This window comes from Calonectris borealis, chromosome 21 (assembly GCF_964195595.1).
Source record: "Calonectris borealis chromosome 21, bCalBor7.hap1.2, whole genome shotgun sequence".
Classification (NCBI taxonomy): Eukaryota; Metazoa; Chordata; class Aves; order Procellariiformes; family Procellariidae; genus Calonectris; species Calonectris borealis.
The window spans coordinates 8,715,770-8,733,372 of record NC_134332.1 but is presented as its reverse complement, the minus strand read 5'-3'; the positions used below and the strand labels follow the sequence as shown (position 1 = coordinate 8,733,372).

The window sequence follows — 17,603 nt, the reverse complement described above, 5'->3', positions numbered from 1 at the left end:
CCCACGCCCTCGCTCCGGGCCCCGTTCCCAGCTTCGCCGGTGCTCAGACGCACCCGCGTGCCTCAGTTTCCCACCCTGTATCTGTCTCATCTGGGCAGACGATGAGTTTTCAAGGCAAGATCCGTCCCCTCTGATGCGCAGAGGCAGGAGCTGGCACAAACAGGGCTGCGATCAGAATTACAGCCCCAAGGTGCAACCTTGAAACTTTTATGGTAGATCACAATAAAAGAAAAAAAAAAAAACACAACGCAAACCAACAACCATTTTATGCTTACGAGTGGTCTGTTTGAACAGGATTATTTTTTAACTCCATGTTAAACAAAATTTCAAAGGAGGGGAGCTGCATTTGGGCTTAATTTGAACCCTTTCTTCCCTCTCTCGCAAGGGAATTGTTCCCTGTTTATCTCAGAAAACACCCTCCATTTTGAAATGCTCCGTCTTCTCTAAATCAAAACTCAGGTTGTTCCCCTGACTTTGCTTTGCTTTGCTTTGCCTAAGCAAAACGTTGTCAGAAAAGGCAAGTTCTCACAGCCAGTTTCCATCTCAACAATAGAGCGTTTTCCCAGGCTAAATTGCTTCTGTCTGAAAATCTTCTAGCAGTTTGAGCTGGCTGGCATGTGTGGGGATCCTTCCGTAGGGTTTTTTAAATCCTTATTTGCAGTATTATTTCGTCTGCTTTGCGCTGCCTTGATGTTCGAGCAGCCTTTGGAGAGACACAACCACTCCTCCCTCCTCCTCCGTCCTCCCTCCAGGCACACGCTTTCCTTTGAGGAGGAGGAGAGGGGAGAAATAAAATAAAAGACAAGCAAAGAGGAAAATGTCAGAAAGCTGCTTTTTGTGTGCGTGTCAAACGTTCAAAGTTATTCCAGAGTCTAGTCTTTAAATGTAATAAAATACAGCAACTCCTGACAAAATCAATTAAAATAAAACCACCCAGGCTGCCTCCCCGATTGCTTTGTAGCTATACTGACTTTGAGAGCCCACCTGGGCCTTTTAGGAAGCAATTATGGAACTGCGGGGTTGGATCCTGCACCCGCAGCGTGCTGGCTCTGCCGAGCATCCCTGCGCACCGCGGGCCGGAGGGAGGAGAGACCCAGTTCCTTCGCCCGCGAAGGGAGGTGATGATGGGGAGACGCGCTGGGGATCGGAGCCAGAGAACAGGATTAATTAGAGCCCAATTAGGTTACCGAGCTCCCAGGGAAGGTCCCTGCAATACCCAGCACCTCGCCGGCAGTGATTTGAGGTGTCCCCGGCTTTGGTTACCACCGGCAGCCCAGCTCAGCGGAGAGGAGCCCGGCCACGGGCAGGGACCCCCCCGGCATCCCCGCTCCATCACCACCACCCTCGGTTAAACCCTTTCCCAAGGGCCACCGCCTCTTGCTGTCTCACCGCCTCCCGCAGCAGGGTCGTGGGATATTTATAGCAAGAATGATTCGGTGATTTCAGGCAGCTGAGAGCCTCGGGGGAATACCCTGCTCACACACGGTCCCCCCCAAAAGGCACCGGGATGCTCGTAGGAAGGAGCACTCTGTGCAAAAGGCAGGACCAAAGAACATCCCAAAGCCCAAGCCCCTGCCCCGCGGCGCCCACGGCTCCGCTGTTTGTTTGTTTTCTTAACTATCCTAAAAAAAAAAAAAAAAAACCACCCAAAAAAAAATTCAGCTGGGTGGCAGGGCTCTGCCATATGGGAATCCACCCCGCTCCCAGAAAACAATACTCCAACAAAAAGGTTTTTAACCCGTTTCTTAATAAATATTTATTTTCGTCTTTAAGATGTGGGTGGGACGAAGCCAGGGTGTATTTTCCAGTGAAATGTTTTGATTCCCCCCTTGATTTTTTTTTCAACAGGAGCAAAACGCCAGTAATAATATTTGCAATGAATAACTAAAATTCTGTGGCTTTCTCCCCCGCTCTCTTTTAAATAAATAAAATGCCCTAAATACGAGAAACACAAACGCTCTCTCCAACACAGCAGGACGACGTGGAGTAAACTCGGGGACCCTCAGAGGATTTATTTAACTGTCACAGCCCAGATTCTGAACTAGGCAAAAATTCCTTCCCGGCTTGTTTTGCATCTGTCAATTGGGAGAGGTCGAGCCCTACGCTATGCTTCAGCAAGAGAGACCAGGACATGGTCTCCGACTTTCTCTCTTGCTCCTAGGCCCCTCTCCAGTGCTGCACCCGCAGCCCCACGGAGCCGGCCAGCATCTTCCAGATGTGGGGCAGAGGATTCCTCCTCCTCACAGGGATGCCCAGACAAGCTGTGATACTTTCTGCATCTTTCATAATTTTTCCTCCCTATGGAGGAAGCTGTAAATTTTTGAAGCTAAAAGAAGCAGAATTGAGGATCGTGCTAAGGTCTCAACCCAGACGTGGGCTTCCACCAATCTGCCTTGGGTTTTGCACAGCATCCAGGCTCATCCCGGCCACGTGCCCGATGGCAAGGCCGGGGGATGCGGGATGAAGATGTCTCATGGATGTTCCCACTCCAATGCTCTCCTCCACCCGAAGCAGCCCCCACGCTCCCCCCTGGCCAGACACGGGGGGTTGTTTTGCTGTTTTCCTCAGAGGCGTTCCCGCTCCGGCCTCGGCAGGGCCGTGCACGGCCAGTTCTCACCCCGCATCCTGAGCAGCTGCAGCCGTCCCTGGCACGGCCATGCGGCTGGGAAGACGGACTCGCAGAGGTTGCAACCCGGTGAACTGACCTCCGGGAGGGAAGCACCGGCCTCGGACACCCATTAACTGTTTCTTCCCCCCATAAGGCTGAGCCTCCAGGGAGGGCTCCCCAAACTCACCATTGCCCTTTTGCTCCCCAGGAGCTACCACCTTCTTAGGGGAATAAGCAAAGAAGAAAATGAAGCAATAAAAAGGATTGCAATGGTCAGAGCCTTGGGAACAAGCAGCTCCCCAAAGAACCGCCGTCCTTGGTTTGCACATCAGTTCCCAACCTGGCCCCGTGCAAAGCCTGGCCTCAGCACGTGCATCCCACCAGGCTGGAGATGTGGATCCCCCCAGCCTCGCAAGCACTTGCGTGACAGCTTTTTCTTGATTTTCCTCCTCCTGGAGACTCGGCACAACACAGCCCCCCCCAGAGGAACAAAAGCAAGACATCCCCGATCATTCAAAACCTAGTAAAGAGAGATCTGTAGCCCCAGACAGCTTCCTCGGCAGCATCTGCAGGACCCCGAGGTGTTTATGAGCCTCAGGCAGGGCTGTGGTGGTACCTGCGCCATGCAGAAGGCTGCACGCAGGCAGACACGGGGCAGGCGCAGGCAGCCCCGCTGCCGCTGCCCACAGACCCTGCCATCAGGCTGCAGGTTGTCCTGGGAGCCGGATAGCAGACGGAGCCGCAGGGCGACAGCATCCAGCCCGGGAGATGCCCAGGGACGTGCCGTCCTCGCAGGGAGCCTCTGCCTGGCATCTGCCAGCAGCTCCTGAGACGAGCAGGAAAATGAGATACTACTATTAGAAGTGCCCAGCGCTGGCCACGCTTCCACCCATGACATCAGCGGGGTTATCCGAGTCTAACCATGGGCAGGACTTGGCCAGGAACCTCCGCTGGGTTATCCTTTTTAGGCCAAACTGAGTTGAAATTTTGGTGGGGCCACACAGTAATAGAGCCTGATTTTGGCCCCCAGTTCTCCAGCTCAGGCCCATACTGGTATGCAGGGAAACAAACTCCACAGGCTTCGCTATTTTTTTCCCCGCAGCTTGCAAATGCCAGCTCCCAACCATGACATGGGATGGGGTTGGCGAAACACCCTGGCACTCTGCAAAGTCGGGATGCGGTGGGTTTTGGACCATCCCACCTCCAAAAAGCACCAAGGCCCCGTGGCTCCCCAGCTCCGCGCTGGTTTCACTGGGAAGCTCTCTGCTCGCACTCCTCGAGGCTCCCCTCGCTCTTACAAACCGCTCACGCCTTCAGGCTCAACCTGCCTCCAGTGCTCAGAGCGGGACTGAGATCTCCTCCTCCAAAACCTGCAGAACCCATTGCCCTTACAACCAAAGCTGATTTTTCCAGTAATCGGTGACCAAAGCCCAGTGGATAAAGTTTAGGAGTCGCTTCTGCAGCAGACACAAACCCAGACCACGCACCCTAAACAGCTCCCACAGGCAGCTGAATTTTCTCCTAAGTCAGCGATGCAAAGTTATGACCCCCACCAGCACCGCTGTCCTGGGGTGGCTGCCTTGTTTTTCCACTTTTTCAGCTCCCGGTGTGCTGAACAGCATGTTGCAAAGACCCACCCTCTCCCCGCCGTACGCACACATACATTTATAAATGAGCAGATAAATCAGTTGTTTTTCATTTGCACCAGTGTGAAAATCTTTACCCGAGCCAGCAGCAAGGTGACACACGCTTCCCTCTCCTCCCCCGTCAAAGTCAACATGACTAATAACACAACATATTATTTAGCATCTACAGCGTAACAGGAAAGCTCAGGTCTGAAAGAAAATGCAAGTATATACATAGGGGCCAGATCCTGCCCCTCTCAACAGAGGTTTGGACCATCTTCCACAAGAGCATCAAAGGAAACGTAAATACTTAAAACGGCCACCTCTGAGATTAAACCACTTTTGTGTGGCAAAAGATAGGCGCTTTCTGCTTCGGTGGGTGTGTTTGCGATGATCCCCGACACCTGCATTTCATCCACCCAAAAGGAGTGGGCTTGACTTTGAAAGCAGGACCCGCACCCGGGGGACGCTGCAGGTGAGATGCTTTTAGCCCAAACAGCAACTCTGGGCAAGTCAACCCAGCTGCATTTCCCACCTCACAGCCAAATCAACGAGGGCACTGTGAAACCATGATTTTGGGGGAAAGTAGATGCCAGCTGAAGACCTGCCAGCCCGGGGGGCCAGCTCTCCCTGACCACAGCAGTCCTGGAAACCCTCCCGAGGGGCAGGGCTAGCTGGGGACCTTGTGATGGTGTTTATATTTATTCCGCTCTTAGAAAGGAACAACTAAAATTGCAATTCTTAAACAAAAACAAACAAACAAAAAAACCAGAAAGAAACGAAACACACCACCACAGGCTAGCAGAGGTTGAGCACAGATTTAAAGCGCAGGGAAGCCGGACTGGATGTTCTCACTGGCTGTGGGCTTGCTCGGCCGGAGGCTGGGAGCCCACGAGCCGCCACGCTGAGTGGTGGCAGAGATGGCAGGATTCGTCCCTCTTCCCCCTCGCCTGGACTTGGCGCCGGACTACTTCACTAAAACTTTTCTTCCCCCCACCCTGAACACTGAGCTCTGCAATATCACTTCTCCTGAAACCGAGACGCAAGGAGGCATTCGCCCTTACAAGCCAGGACTTGACTCAGTCACCGAAACGATGGCAAACTCCAGCTGGAAATAGGTTTTAAAACGTAACTAATAAGAAGAGAAGGAGGAAAGAAAAAAAAGGCAGGAGGGTCCCAAGCGTGCCGGCTTCTGAGAGCCGCCAGCGAGGGACGATGCGAGCGGAGGGGCCGGTGCGGGCGCAGGACGGGGGTCCCCGCGGGCGCCCTGCCTCCCCTGCCCGGCTGCGCGCCCCAGTGCCGGCGGGGAGAGGCGGAGAGGGAGAAAAGGGAAGGGAAAAAAAAAAAAAAAAAAGAAACCGAGAGAGAAAAGCAAGAGGGGGAAGCAAAGGCTGCGAGCTGCCAAGCCCTCCTGCAGGACTAACCCCGGGCAGGGAGGGGGCTCTCCCGGTCGAGCCCGGGTGCCCGCTGCCCCGTTTGAAAATACCGCTTGCGCCGCCGGCCGCTTGCCCGGCTCGGCTGGGCCCGGCTCAGCTGGGCTCCCCGCCCGGGGCCCGCCGCCCCCCGCGCTGCGCCTCGCAAAAAAAAAAAAAAAAAAACAAAAAAAAACAAAAAACACACACACACAAAAAAAACCCCACCAAAAAATAATAACTAAAATAAGGCAGACGGAGCGGCGGCCACGGGGCAGGCCCGCCCGGCACTTTCCCCGGCGCTGGCACCAACTCTCCCCGCCGGGCTGCCTGCCCTCCCCGGGTAAGGGGCGCAGCGCATCCCCCGCCCGCTGCCTCCCCGGCAGCTGGAAGGGGAAGCGGAGAAGGGGGCAGGTCGGGCGCTTATTTTATTTTATTTAACCACCACCACCACCACCCCCTCCGCCCCGCCGTAGGAATGGAGAATCTTTTTCGGAACAAAACTCACCCAGTGGCAGGAAGTGTTTGGTGTCCATAGCTGGTGCTTAACTCATGCCAAGGGGCTTGGTGAAGATCGGCGGCGAAAAACACACACACACAGGGCGCGCAGAGGGGAGGAGAGCGAAATCAAAGCGAAAGGGGGAAAGAGGAGGGGGGGGGGAAGCCCAAGGGGCGGAGGAGGCGGAGGAAGAGGAGGAGGCGGGGAAGGCTGCAGCCCCGCACCGGCGGCCCCGCGCAGCGCCGGGCGCGCAGTCGAGGCCGCGGAGTTGTTGCAAACTCCCAACAATGTAACTCCGCCGCTCGGCTCCGCTGGGCGCGATCGGCTCCGCGCCGGGGCCCGCGCAGGGGGGAGCGAGCGCCGCGACCGCCACCGCCACCGCCCCGCCGCGACCGCCCGCCCCGCCGCGCAGCGCCGCCCCGCGCCCGGCCCCGCCGGGGTCGGGGGAAAGAATAACAGTAATGTTGGGTTTTTTTTTTTAAAGTGATGGGGAAAGGGGAGGGGGGGGGGGAATTTAAAAAAAAAAAAAAAAAAAGGGGGGGGGTGCGGAGTGCTGCGGTGGCGCCCTCGGGGGGAGGTGACTGTTCGAGTGATGCTGAGCAATCTCAGCTGACCCCAGCCTCAGAGCAGCCAGGGAGACCCTCAGCCCTGTTCCCGGGGTTTGTCACACGGCGGCCGGCGTTCAAAGCACAATTTATTTCGTTTCCCGTAAATGAGGCACGACAAATAACTCTCTGTGCCTGTGCGGTTCATCTGCAAACTCTCATCTCCTCAGCACCGCGCGTACCACCCCACCAGCACCGCTGGCTGCTTCCCAGGGCAGCCAGGGCCCTGGTCCCCACCCTCCCTGACATGCCTCCAGATTTAATAAATGATACACAGCCTTGTAAGAATGTGTATTAGTGACTTGATGGACCAAAGCAACTCTACTATGCATGAAGCATATTAAACATCACATCGACCCTCACTCTTGATGGTCATAACATGCATAACAAACAGGCTCAGTCCACGGCTGCAGCTGCTCACGTGCAGTGGGGAGCGACAGGGTCACGCAGGAAGCCTGAAATGACACTGCTGGGGGTTTCTGCTGGCACAGGTAACTCCCAACGCAGAGCCCAGCTCTCCTGCAGCAAGTGAGGTTGGGGGAAACCAGGGGGTAGCTGGCAGAGCCAGGGGACCCGTCACCATCCCGGTTTAGAACATGCACACATGGGTGCGCTGCCACCACCAACCCTCATCTCGCTGTGTGGCAGATCCGGCCATGGAGCACTTCCGAGCCTCTTATCTGCCATGATTTATTCTTTAATTGGCAATCTAGCACCTCCTCCTATAAAAATGAAGCCTCTTATCTATCTTTCATTGCCATATCCCTGTCTATCACCTGCATGCACTTATTGGTCTCTCTCACCTATCACTGTAATATCTAAAGCCACACAGGAGAGGCCCTGATACCTGATTTCTCTTACAACTCTTGCCTGCTCTTCTGTGCGTGTCTGCCAGGGCATAGACCCTGCCTTTCCTTCTGGGCAGACCCACACGCAGGCAGTTAAATGAGGGGTACGCAGCTGGCAACCCTACAGGATCCTGGTGCAGACCAGCTCGGGACCCCCGCCTCTTCCCCAGCACAGTGAGAGATGCATTGCAATTCATCAGCTTTAATTATAACAAGGAGAAGAAAAACACCAAGAGGACCCATCTTGCATCAGGCAAGTGGCTGCAAACTGACACACAGAGCTGCAGAAGTTAAAACAAAATAAAACGTCTTGGATCCTTTTTATCCTCTGCTCCTGTAATTTCAGCATGTCCAAACAGATTTTGGTGTGTGTTTATAACTGGTAACTTCATTTGCTCCCGGGCTGGGACCTTAAATGCCAAGTTTCATCTCCAAGTCAGTTTTTATGGCTGAGTTACATTAACTCCTGGGAGAAAAGGAAAAAAAGGAAATACATAAGGATATAAAAGAAAGTTGAGGGTTGTTAGAAAAAAGCAGGTCCAAAGCCTCTAAGAGTGGGTCGACAGGGCAAAAATCATAAATCTCATGGATACCTGCGTACAAACCCCAGCAGCAAAAAGGTAGAAATCAGTTTCTTGATACAGAAACTAAAGCTCATCCTTGTGTCTGATAAGGGAAAACACATCTGGGGGCAATGCTCCTCCGTGCCTCGCCGGGCAGACCCAGGCTCTCACCTGCCTGTACCACACGAATGCCATTTGAGTCATCAGCCGAGTGTGGGCCTTTACGGCTTCGAGCATGTCCATGGTGATCAGATAGCCTGCCAGCCGGTGTAAATGGCTTACCCTGCCACTGAGCACAGGTGTGGATCTGGCCCTAAACCTCAGGATCCCAAAGCACGCTTAGGTTGATGGCTGCAGCAGATATCAGGGTTATTAGACCCAGGGCTGAAAATCCACCTTTGTAGGCTCTAACACATGAAATTACCATAACTAGGACATTTCACGCTCCTCTCCCATCAAGCTGTTTAGAGCAAATTAAATTTCTCCCTAACCAGCCTCTAACAGTTCGTGTTAGATGTGGATCTAAATGTTAATTGCAGTGACAATAACAGGTCTGATCCTGCAGTCCTTATTTGGGTAAAACCTCCCACAGAAGCCAAAGGAATTTTGCCCCAGAGAAGACAGCTGGATTCAGTCCCACATTTCCAGTCTCTTGAAGATGCCAGAAGGTAGCAAGGATATTTCTGTGATGTTACAAACCTTCTCTTTCCCTTTTCCCCCCCACCCACCTCCCCTCAATTCTTTAATGCACTATTAATTTAATAAGCTCTACCAGGCTGCCTAATGCTGTGCTCAACTTCAGCTTTGCACTTCCTAGCTGAGGACTTAAATCATCATGGGGGGTGATGGGGGGATGTTAAGATAATTTTTGCAGGTCATTGGCTTGTACATCTGCTTGATGCAGGGACGCTTGAAGGTCCTACACTGTCTGGGAGAGCTGTCTTGTGAAACTCTAAGTGGTTCTTGTTCTCTCTGCCCTTGGGTAATGCAAATACCCTTTAGCCTGGGATCCTGAGGAAGGCAGGCTGATGTGATGGGATGATTTGGGATCTGCCTGTCCTCATTTGAACAGCTTTCAATCCCGTCACTCAATTCGGGCCAAATTTGACAGAGAGAGATATACTATGTTCATTCACAGGCCGGAATCAGGTAGGCAAAGGCTTCTCCCTCCATCCCCACACTCCCACTCTGTTGCCTCCACATGTGCTCAAGACATTTGGGGCAAAGGGATCCAGGTGCGTGTGGGCATCAGCAGGAGGTAGGCACCGAGTTGCTTTGGGGGGCTGAGACCTGAGACTGCGTTCAGAACTGGGCACCTGAACCCAGTAAGGGGATTTGGAAATCATAGCTTTTTTTTTTTTCCCCTAAGTGATTCCAGCTTATCTTGTCCATAACCCAGAATTATCTTAAGGGACAAAAGCAAAACCTGCTGTGCTTCCCCTACTGTTTCATGCCCTCCTGCACAGTTAGGGAAAAAACCCATCTATTTCCCTCCCTGGCTGCATTTTATTACAGATTAAAGAAAGAATAAATACAAAGTCTGAATGAGAAAGAACAGAAGCTCACGGGCCATGTCTGGGCTCCATCTCCCCTGGCACAGCTAGGGGCAAGGCTGCGATGGGTGGCCAGAGCTACCCTGATGTAGGGATAAGGGTGGCTGCAGCCGTTGGCCTGGGGCTCGCGGCCACAGAGTCCTTTCCCCGAGAAGGCTACGTGTGACTTGGGCAACCTGGTTGCATATGTGAGCTGAAAACCAAATGCAATCAGAGAAAGACACCTTCCACTCATGCACACTTTGTGGGACTTTCCCAGGCTTGTCCTCAACTCCAGCAACCTGCTCAGCCCAAAGTCACTGCAGGTTCCAGGACCTTGAACCCTTTGGATGTCGTAGCACCAGGATCTGTATTACCTGTCTCCCCCGGGAGACTTACAGGCTCATGAAATGTCCACGCGCTATGGAACTTTCTGCCTGGGGTATCTGGACTGTAGGTCTTCGGGACAGGACCTACCTCTTGTTCTCAGGGGCGAGAGGAGCTCACACATTGCTTTTTTTCCCAGTATCAGCCAGGGTCCCTTGCAGCTAAGAGACACAGCAGGACTTTGGGGGACAGGTCAGAGGCCATGGCATCACACAGGGACCCTGGAGTCTGAAAGTGGAGGTAGTCCCCAAGCACACAAGTCAGCAGAGTCTTGCCAGGACCTCTCAGCATCTGTCAGACACATCCGAACCATCCTTGCAAACCCAAACAGCTGCAGAGGGTGGGTCCCCGCTCCTCAGGGAGGCACTACACACGCAAACCAGCAAAAACTCTAAAGGACAAGCCATTTATAAGTGCTGGAGATTCAAACTGCTTTGTTTTTTTCCCCAGCAGCATTTAACAGGCTGATGATGTTTGTTTATGAAGTGAAATGCACATGATTTATTTGATCTGCTGGAGCTGGAGAGCCGCATTCCCACGCCAAGGACAGGCAGAGACACTGCATTCTCCCCACTTTTGGAGACTGCTCAGATAAAATAATGTATTGCACAGTCAAAAGTACTGTGCTGCACTTTCAGCTGCCTCAGAACTGGACATTAAATGCATATTAGAGACCTCCTAACTTCCAAGTCATAAAGTTGCATTTGTTCTTGTCTGTCTTTGCATATGGAGCAAGTCTTAATAAAGTGTTCAAGCAGTTAAAACAGGTTTGGAGGTCTCAGGGCACCTGGGCTCTTGTCTGGATCTAGCTTGAATAATCCTAGGGGAGGTTTCTTCCTCTCTTGTGCTTTGCTGGTGGATTGGGTTAGCATGTCTCACCTGGTTTGCAGGGACACTGGTTTAATTAACTGCTTTGCAAAAAGGCTCTGTAAATGGAAAGTCTAGTTCTGCCTTTTATAACACCTGGAGATCTCTTTATTTCATCTCATCACCCAGACCAGGGCTTGGCTGCCAAGGAAGCCAGCAAAGAAAGCATTAACAGATGGAAGATGAAATGCAGTGCATGAACTAGGAGATTTACAGCTCTTTGGGGAAAACACATGGAGCATCACCCATCCAGCAAGTGGGACACGAGCCAAATCCTCACCTGACGTGAACCAGCACCACACTGACCAAGCCAGTGCCTGGGCACCAGCTGAAGCTCATCCTACACTGCTCCAAGGGGGTTGTGCCTCAACTGCTGCTGATCAGCCTCACGGCAGAGAAGCCACTTGATTTACACCAGGGCTTGAGGATGTGACCCAGTCACTTAACAGAGCCTTCTCTGCTAGCCTTCTCCTAGTCCCTGCATACAAAACACTTTGCAAATGAAGTGTGAAGATAATATGCTTTATCATAGGCATTTATTACTGATGATTGTTGTATAAATCTCCCTCCATTCACATACATATACATAAGGTGTATATAAATATGCAGTATCCGGCAGTACCCAGAGCCTTTTTGACGATGTCAGTGTAGCCCCCATAAAGATAGTGGGAAATGATTCATAATATTTATATGACAGACATGATATGAACTGTAATAGCCTGTTGGGATCGAGAATATCCATAGGTCTCTGTCAGCCGCAAATGTGATTTAAATATTATATATGTGGCAACTGTAGCATTAGTAATATGATAGCTGTTATTGATAGTGGTCATAAAATGCAGTAGTTTTGCACTGAAGAATGTGAAAAATAATCTAGTGGTTTTCCTAATGGTCTTCCCAGCAATGCACTGAAAGGAAGCGTACTTTCAATGCCTCCTTTTTTCAATGCCTCCTCCTCTCCTCCCCCCACCCCAAATTACCATCAAGTTCTATCGGATTACTGCCAGGGCCATATTCTACTCTGCTGATGTCAGGTTGTGGCATCTCACGGGAGACTGGGAAGGGCGAGGGGTCCCTGCGGAGCCCTGGGGCTGTCGCCGAGGCTGCTCGGAGGTGGCACGTGCTGGGAGGGTCGTGCTGTCGGTGCTTTCTCCAACTGCACAGAGCAGGAGGGCAAGGAGCAGCAGGAGAGGGGCTCAAAGGAGAAGCTGGTGCCATGCTGGGTGTGAAGGTGCAATGTTTATCCAGCAGGCTGGGCAACGGCAAAGGGTCCTCAGCCAGCATAAATCAGCACAGCCCTATAAAAACAGTACAGCTACACTGATCTGTGCTCGCTAGGCTTCCCCAGTGGGGTTCTGGCACCCAGAAGTGGGAGTTGGGGCACCTGAATCCCCTTCCCTCCACTGGCCTTCTGTGCCCAAAGCCTGCCCCAGCCAGGGGTCTGCTGGAGGACTGCAGCATCACTCCCTTCCCTGCACCAGGTCACAGCAGGGAGAGGATGGCTGGAGAGAAATGCATCTTTGACCCTCCATGCGCACCAGCAAGGGCTCACCAGGGCTAGAGCGCAGAAAAGCTGGGAGAGCTGCGGGTCACACCACTGAGCCCGAGCTATCTGCTATTTGGCCATCACACACCTCCAGAAAAGGCTGGCGGCTTTGCACTGCAGCAAAAGGCTCCTTAAGGCACAGCACAGAGGCTGGTGGGAGCTGAGGGACCCCCGTTCACAAAACCAGACCCACATCTGAGCAAAGAGAACGCCCCTCCATCACTACCCTTCCCTCCTGGCTGCCAGCCTGCCTTCATCTCCCCCTGTCTCTGTCCCAACTTTTTCCAAGAGCAAATGAGAGGGGAAAAACCCTCCAATCAATGATAAATCATTGGCTGCCACAGTCATTAATTACAACAGTCCCTGTTTTTCCTCCATTAGCAGAACCAAGTAAGGATGAGACTTGCCTGGGTGGAGAGCCCAGCTCAGCAGGATCCCTCGGACGCAGCAGTCCTGGTCTCGCCTAGCAGGGTCTGCGGGGGGATTCAGGAGCACAGATCACACCCAGCACTGGTGCCTGGTGTCAATCCAGCATCACTGCCCTGTGTCCAGGGGAGCTGCTTTTAATGGCAGCCGTCTAACGGGGATCAGGTGTTGCATAAAGAGCTCAGGAGTTAACTCGGGATGCTGTGCTGCTTGGGTCAAGGGGGAGGGAGCAGAGGCAGGTATTGAGATGCTAGTTACATCCTTTCACATCACAGAGAATGAATCAAGGAAATGATATGTGCTCCAAATAAACCAGACCGCAGGGCAAAGCATTGATCAGCTCCCTCGTGTGTAGCCTTAAAAAATAAATTAATTAGAGTTACGTTAGTGGGTCTTTGCAGAGGAACCCACTTGTGCTCTCATCTCCGGCTCTGATGAGGGCTCTCCTTGCTCTGCGCACTAACGAGTGCTGCAGGCTGCCCTGTCCCACTGCTAAAATATCACATTTTAATATTTTAAAGCAAACAGGACACACACATTTCAATTTAACCCAAAGCACCAGACTCTCAGTGGACAGAACTGGGCCCGAAGAAGAGAGAAGCAGTTTCTGCACAAATGGGCAAAAGAAACCGGAACAAGGAGGGGGTGCAGACTGATTTTCCCCCAAAAAATAGAGGGTAACGGAGGCTGCAACCTGCCCGCTCCATCGATACTGGAGCAGTAGCCACCTGTCCTGGCCTCCCCTCCTGGCTGATCTCCTCCCATGCATTTGTAACTTTGACAATACAGCACGTTCGATAAAAGAAAGCAAAAGTATATTTGAAAGTAAGGGTCTAGTTGTAATTTAATGACAGTTTTCTACATCATTTGCAATGCAAGGGACCTGATCTTCCTCTTCCTCACCCCGGCGTGAGCCAGGCGTTGCTCCAGGGAAAACCATGGGCCTCTTTCTGCTGTCGTTTACACGAACATAAATCAGGAATTTACTCAGTTGAAATAAGTGGAACTGCACCAGTGTTAAACCAGTGTGAGATCAGAGTTACAGTGCTATAAAAGCAGTGTGAGACTAGAATCAGCCTCAGTATATTACGGAGATGGTTTGAGGAAAGCCTAGGGAAATTAGTAATATTGAAATTGGAAAAAAGAAAAAAAAATGGCATGTGATTTCCTGATGATTTGGAAAATCAAATCCTCAAGGCCAGCACTCATACTCCTTCCTCCCGCTGAGCTGCCTGTACTGGTGAGCACTTCTGCCAGAATGGTGTTTCTGCGTTATTTCTCTTCTGGGTGAAGCAGCTGTGAGATGCTCTGTATGAAGATGCCGTACAAAAATAAATTGAATCGAATTAGGGAAACAACTAAAGTAATTTCTTCTCTGTCCTCACATTAATCCATTTAGGTTGATTCTTTGGGTGCTCCGAGGGGGATTTGCATCACTATCCTGTCAGCATCCGCAGTCCCTTCCTCTCCTCTCAAACGAGCCTCGGCACCTCCTAATTCCATGTCTTTTTATTATTCTCCCCCCTCCGCCTGCCCCTGCATGGAGACTTCAAGGAGATTTTTACGGGGCAATTGGCTCCCCTGGCAGGTTGGATTAAGCTGTGATTTGCTCCCAATTGCAAGGAGCAACAACGTTCTAATGAGATTTTTTGGGGATGTGAATTAAGGGAAGGAAAAACAAATACTGTCTTTTAAATGAAATAATGATGCGTAAGGCCTGAAATATAATGAGAAGCATATCAGTGGCAATTTGAGTTGTTAATGGAGCCTGGGCATTGATACGCGGTGGCAAGCACGCTCAGAGGCAGTCAAAGCAATTCTGGCGTCACGGACCCGGCGGAGGCTGGGACAACATCCCCATCCAGTGCGGATTTCTACTGCCCTGAAATTATACGTTGTGTTTCCAAGAGGATGAATTCCAGAAAGTCCCAGGGCCCGGGCTGTAAGTAGGTCAGGCTAGATGTTCATCGCCACGGTCTCGTATGGCCTTGCGGTCTCTGTGCCCTGCGGTGGGGATGCAGAGCAAGCAGTAAATAGCACACTGCCGGGGGACAAAGGCTCCATCCCCCGGCCAGGCTCGGCAGAGGGGACCTGACGTGGAAATGGCTGCAGAGACACGGTGCAGAGACACCCAGGACTCCTGCCCGTGGTGTCCCGGGTACTGATGTACTCCCCGTCATGGTGAGGGACATTTTGGGGGCTGCTCTGGTCCATCCCTGCCAAGTCTCTCAAGGTACACTCATGATTTCCCACAAGCAAGCAGGGGAGCTGCCTTTGCAAAGTCTCCCCTGCATTATCCCAGGAAAATCACCATCACTGCCACAAGGCGTAAGTAATTCACCCCTTGATGATGGTGACAAGCCCTGCTCGTCTCAGCTCAGGGACAGCACTGCAGCACCAGCCACACTGCACATCAGCTGAAGGGAGAGGCTGGGGGCACTGCTGATTTTTTTCCTCTTCTGTGTTGGTAAAAAAACAGAATTTGTCATGAAAAGGTGGGAAACCCCAGAGTCACACTCAGACTGAGATAGTTCCCAAGGCAGGAGGTCCTATCCTGCCTGGCTCAGCATGAGGGATTGAACTTGGCTCTCTCCCGCTGCCCCAAGCCCTGACCACTGCGCTGTGCAATTCCCCTTCTCCTCCTCCTCCTCCTCCTCTTCGGGAGCCCGGGAAGGTTCCTCTGCTAAAGCTTCAATTTGAGTTCACTGGAATTTCCCTGCAGAAAAGAAAATCCACCAGAAAATTCCCACTTGGCTCTGTTGCACATGCAAAAGGTGCAGACACGGCGGGTTGCGGTTGCACAGCCCATGCGATGGCCGGGAATGCTGCGAGCGGGTCCAGCAGCACGAGTCCGGCTGCCACGGCTCGCTCTCATCCTGCCCGTACAGTCCCGGTCCGGTGACACTCCCCAGAGGTGCTTCATTTTGCTTTGGAAGTGCGATGCCCAGCCCCTTCGCAGCACTTGTGCCTCCCTCTCTCAGCACCGGGGTTTCCAGGATGCGGCCGGGGTTTCAGATCGCTGGCTGCTGACACTGCACGTTTCGACAAGAGAGACGCATTGCATGGATTTCCAGTGTAAATCGTGAGACAATCCAACATAAACATTTCGAAAGAGATGGCAGAAGGGGGAATGAAGAGAAGCGTTGGGGGGGGCCAGATTCTGCTGCCATTTATGTGATGGGAAATCAGACGTCACTTCCCAGCCTGAAGTGACCTTGGCTGAGTCCCCCAGATTTACTTGGCTTTTGCAGCAGCATCACCGAGAGCAGGATCCGACCCCTGAGGTCACGCTTAGCGAGCGAGGTTGGAATTTCAAGAGAGTCTTTTCCCGAAATATCTTGAAATCTCTTGGTTTCCTCCCCCAGCCCCCTGTGCTGACCCCAGTTCCCAGGGGACCCGCAGGGGTTTGTACCCCCCCGGCACAGCTCTGCTCCGCAAACGCAATAGATCCAAGCTCAGGCTCAGCCTCGGAGCCTGTGGCACTGAAGTGTCACGGCCACGGGCCGATGGGCGAGGCAGGTAACATCTTCCCTCGGCTCTTGGGGAACATCTGGTTTTGATGCTGCTGGACGCAGTTTTCAATCCCGCTGTTGTGCGCGCCACAGAAACGCAGTTTCTGGTCCACCGTGCTCTGGGAAATATTACCATCCTAAAGAAATTAAAAAAATAAAACCCCAGAGGTAACGCCGTACATACAGGTCCTGCCTGGCAGAACAGGAGTTCTCCGCGTAGAGGACCCAACTCAACACCACCGAGGGAGGTCTGCTCGAGGCAGGAGTGATTGTCCTTGCTTCTGCAGCTAAAGTTTTGCAGCTGTGATAGAGAACACGGTAAGGCAATAACCAGGACAGTTTTATTTCCCTTGACCGCTTTTTCTCAAGGATCAATAGTTCCAGGAGTTTTTGCCAGACGAACCCTGGTTAAGTATACCTTGGCTTTAAACGGATCACTCAAGGTTGAGGACTGGCTCGTGCTCAGCGTCTCAGCAGGCAATGAACTTGAAGCTGGTTTAGGCTTTGTATAGCTCCCAAGTGGTTTTGATTTAAAAATTAGTTTTGGCATTCATAGTATGTGATCATTCCCTAATGCAGCCTAAATACCTTCGCTGCCCGGAAAACGAGACCCAGCGGGGTACCAGCCCCGGGGTGCCAGTGCCAGGGTGCCAGTCCCGGGGTACCACGCATGCCCCGCTCCGGGCAGGGATCCGTCCTCCAACACTGGTGAATGTGGTGCCTTCGGCCAGAGACCAGCGCAGTCCTGGTCTCCCAAAATATACGCGGGTCTGCACCTATCGCTCAGTTTTACCCAGCATTGCTCAAGTTTCTCCATCAAGTGCTTCAGCAGGAAGATGGCATAAAGCAAAAGCACTTTGAAAGCCTGGGGAGAAAAAAGGGGAGAAAGATGGGAAAACCCACCCGCGTGCCGAGCAAGCCCCACGTGGGCGATGGGCTGTCCCGGCCCCTGCCCCTGCCCTGCTACCCGCAGCCCTGCCAGCGCGGGCAGCCCTGCCAGACCTCCCACCGGGGGCAATTGGCAGGGCTCTGTAGCACCTAATTACACCAGCTGGGTACCTGGCCCGTTAACGCCGCGGCTCCTCAAAGTGAACCTGCGTTCATTTAGACCTCTTTAGTTTTCAGTCCTGACGGGGCTTTTTAATAACCTGCCGATGAGCGTGCGGTGGTGCG

At 52.5% G+C, this 17,603-nt stretch overlaps 1 protein-coding gene across 1 annotated transcript in view; it reads right to left on the bottom strand.

Annotated features, from left to right (window-relative positions):
* The window catches only part of RXRA (retinoid X receptor alpha), a 115,187-nt gene extending 108,720 nt beyond the window's left edge, over nucleotides 1–6,467 (bottom strand). Inside the window, exon 1 of the mRNA XM_075170687.1 lies at nucleotides 6,154–6,467. Coding sequence (XP_075026788.1) covers nucleotides 6,154–6,181 — 28 coding nt within the window. The 5' untranslated portion in view covers nucleotides 6,182–6,467. The remainder of the gene's footprint in view (nucleotides 1–6,153) is intronic.
* Nucleotides 6,468–17,603: the final 11,136 nt, after the last annotated feature.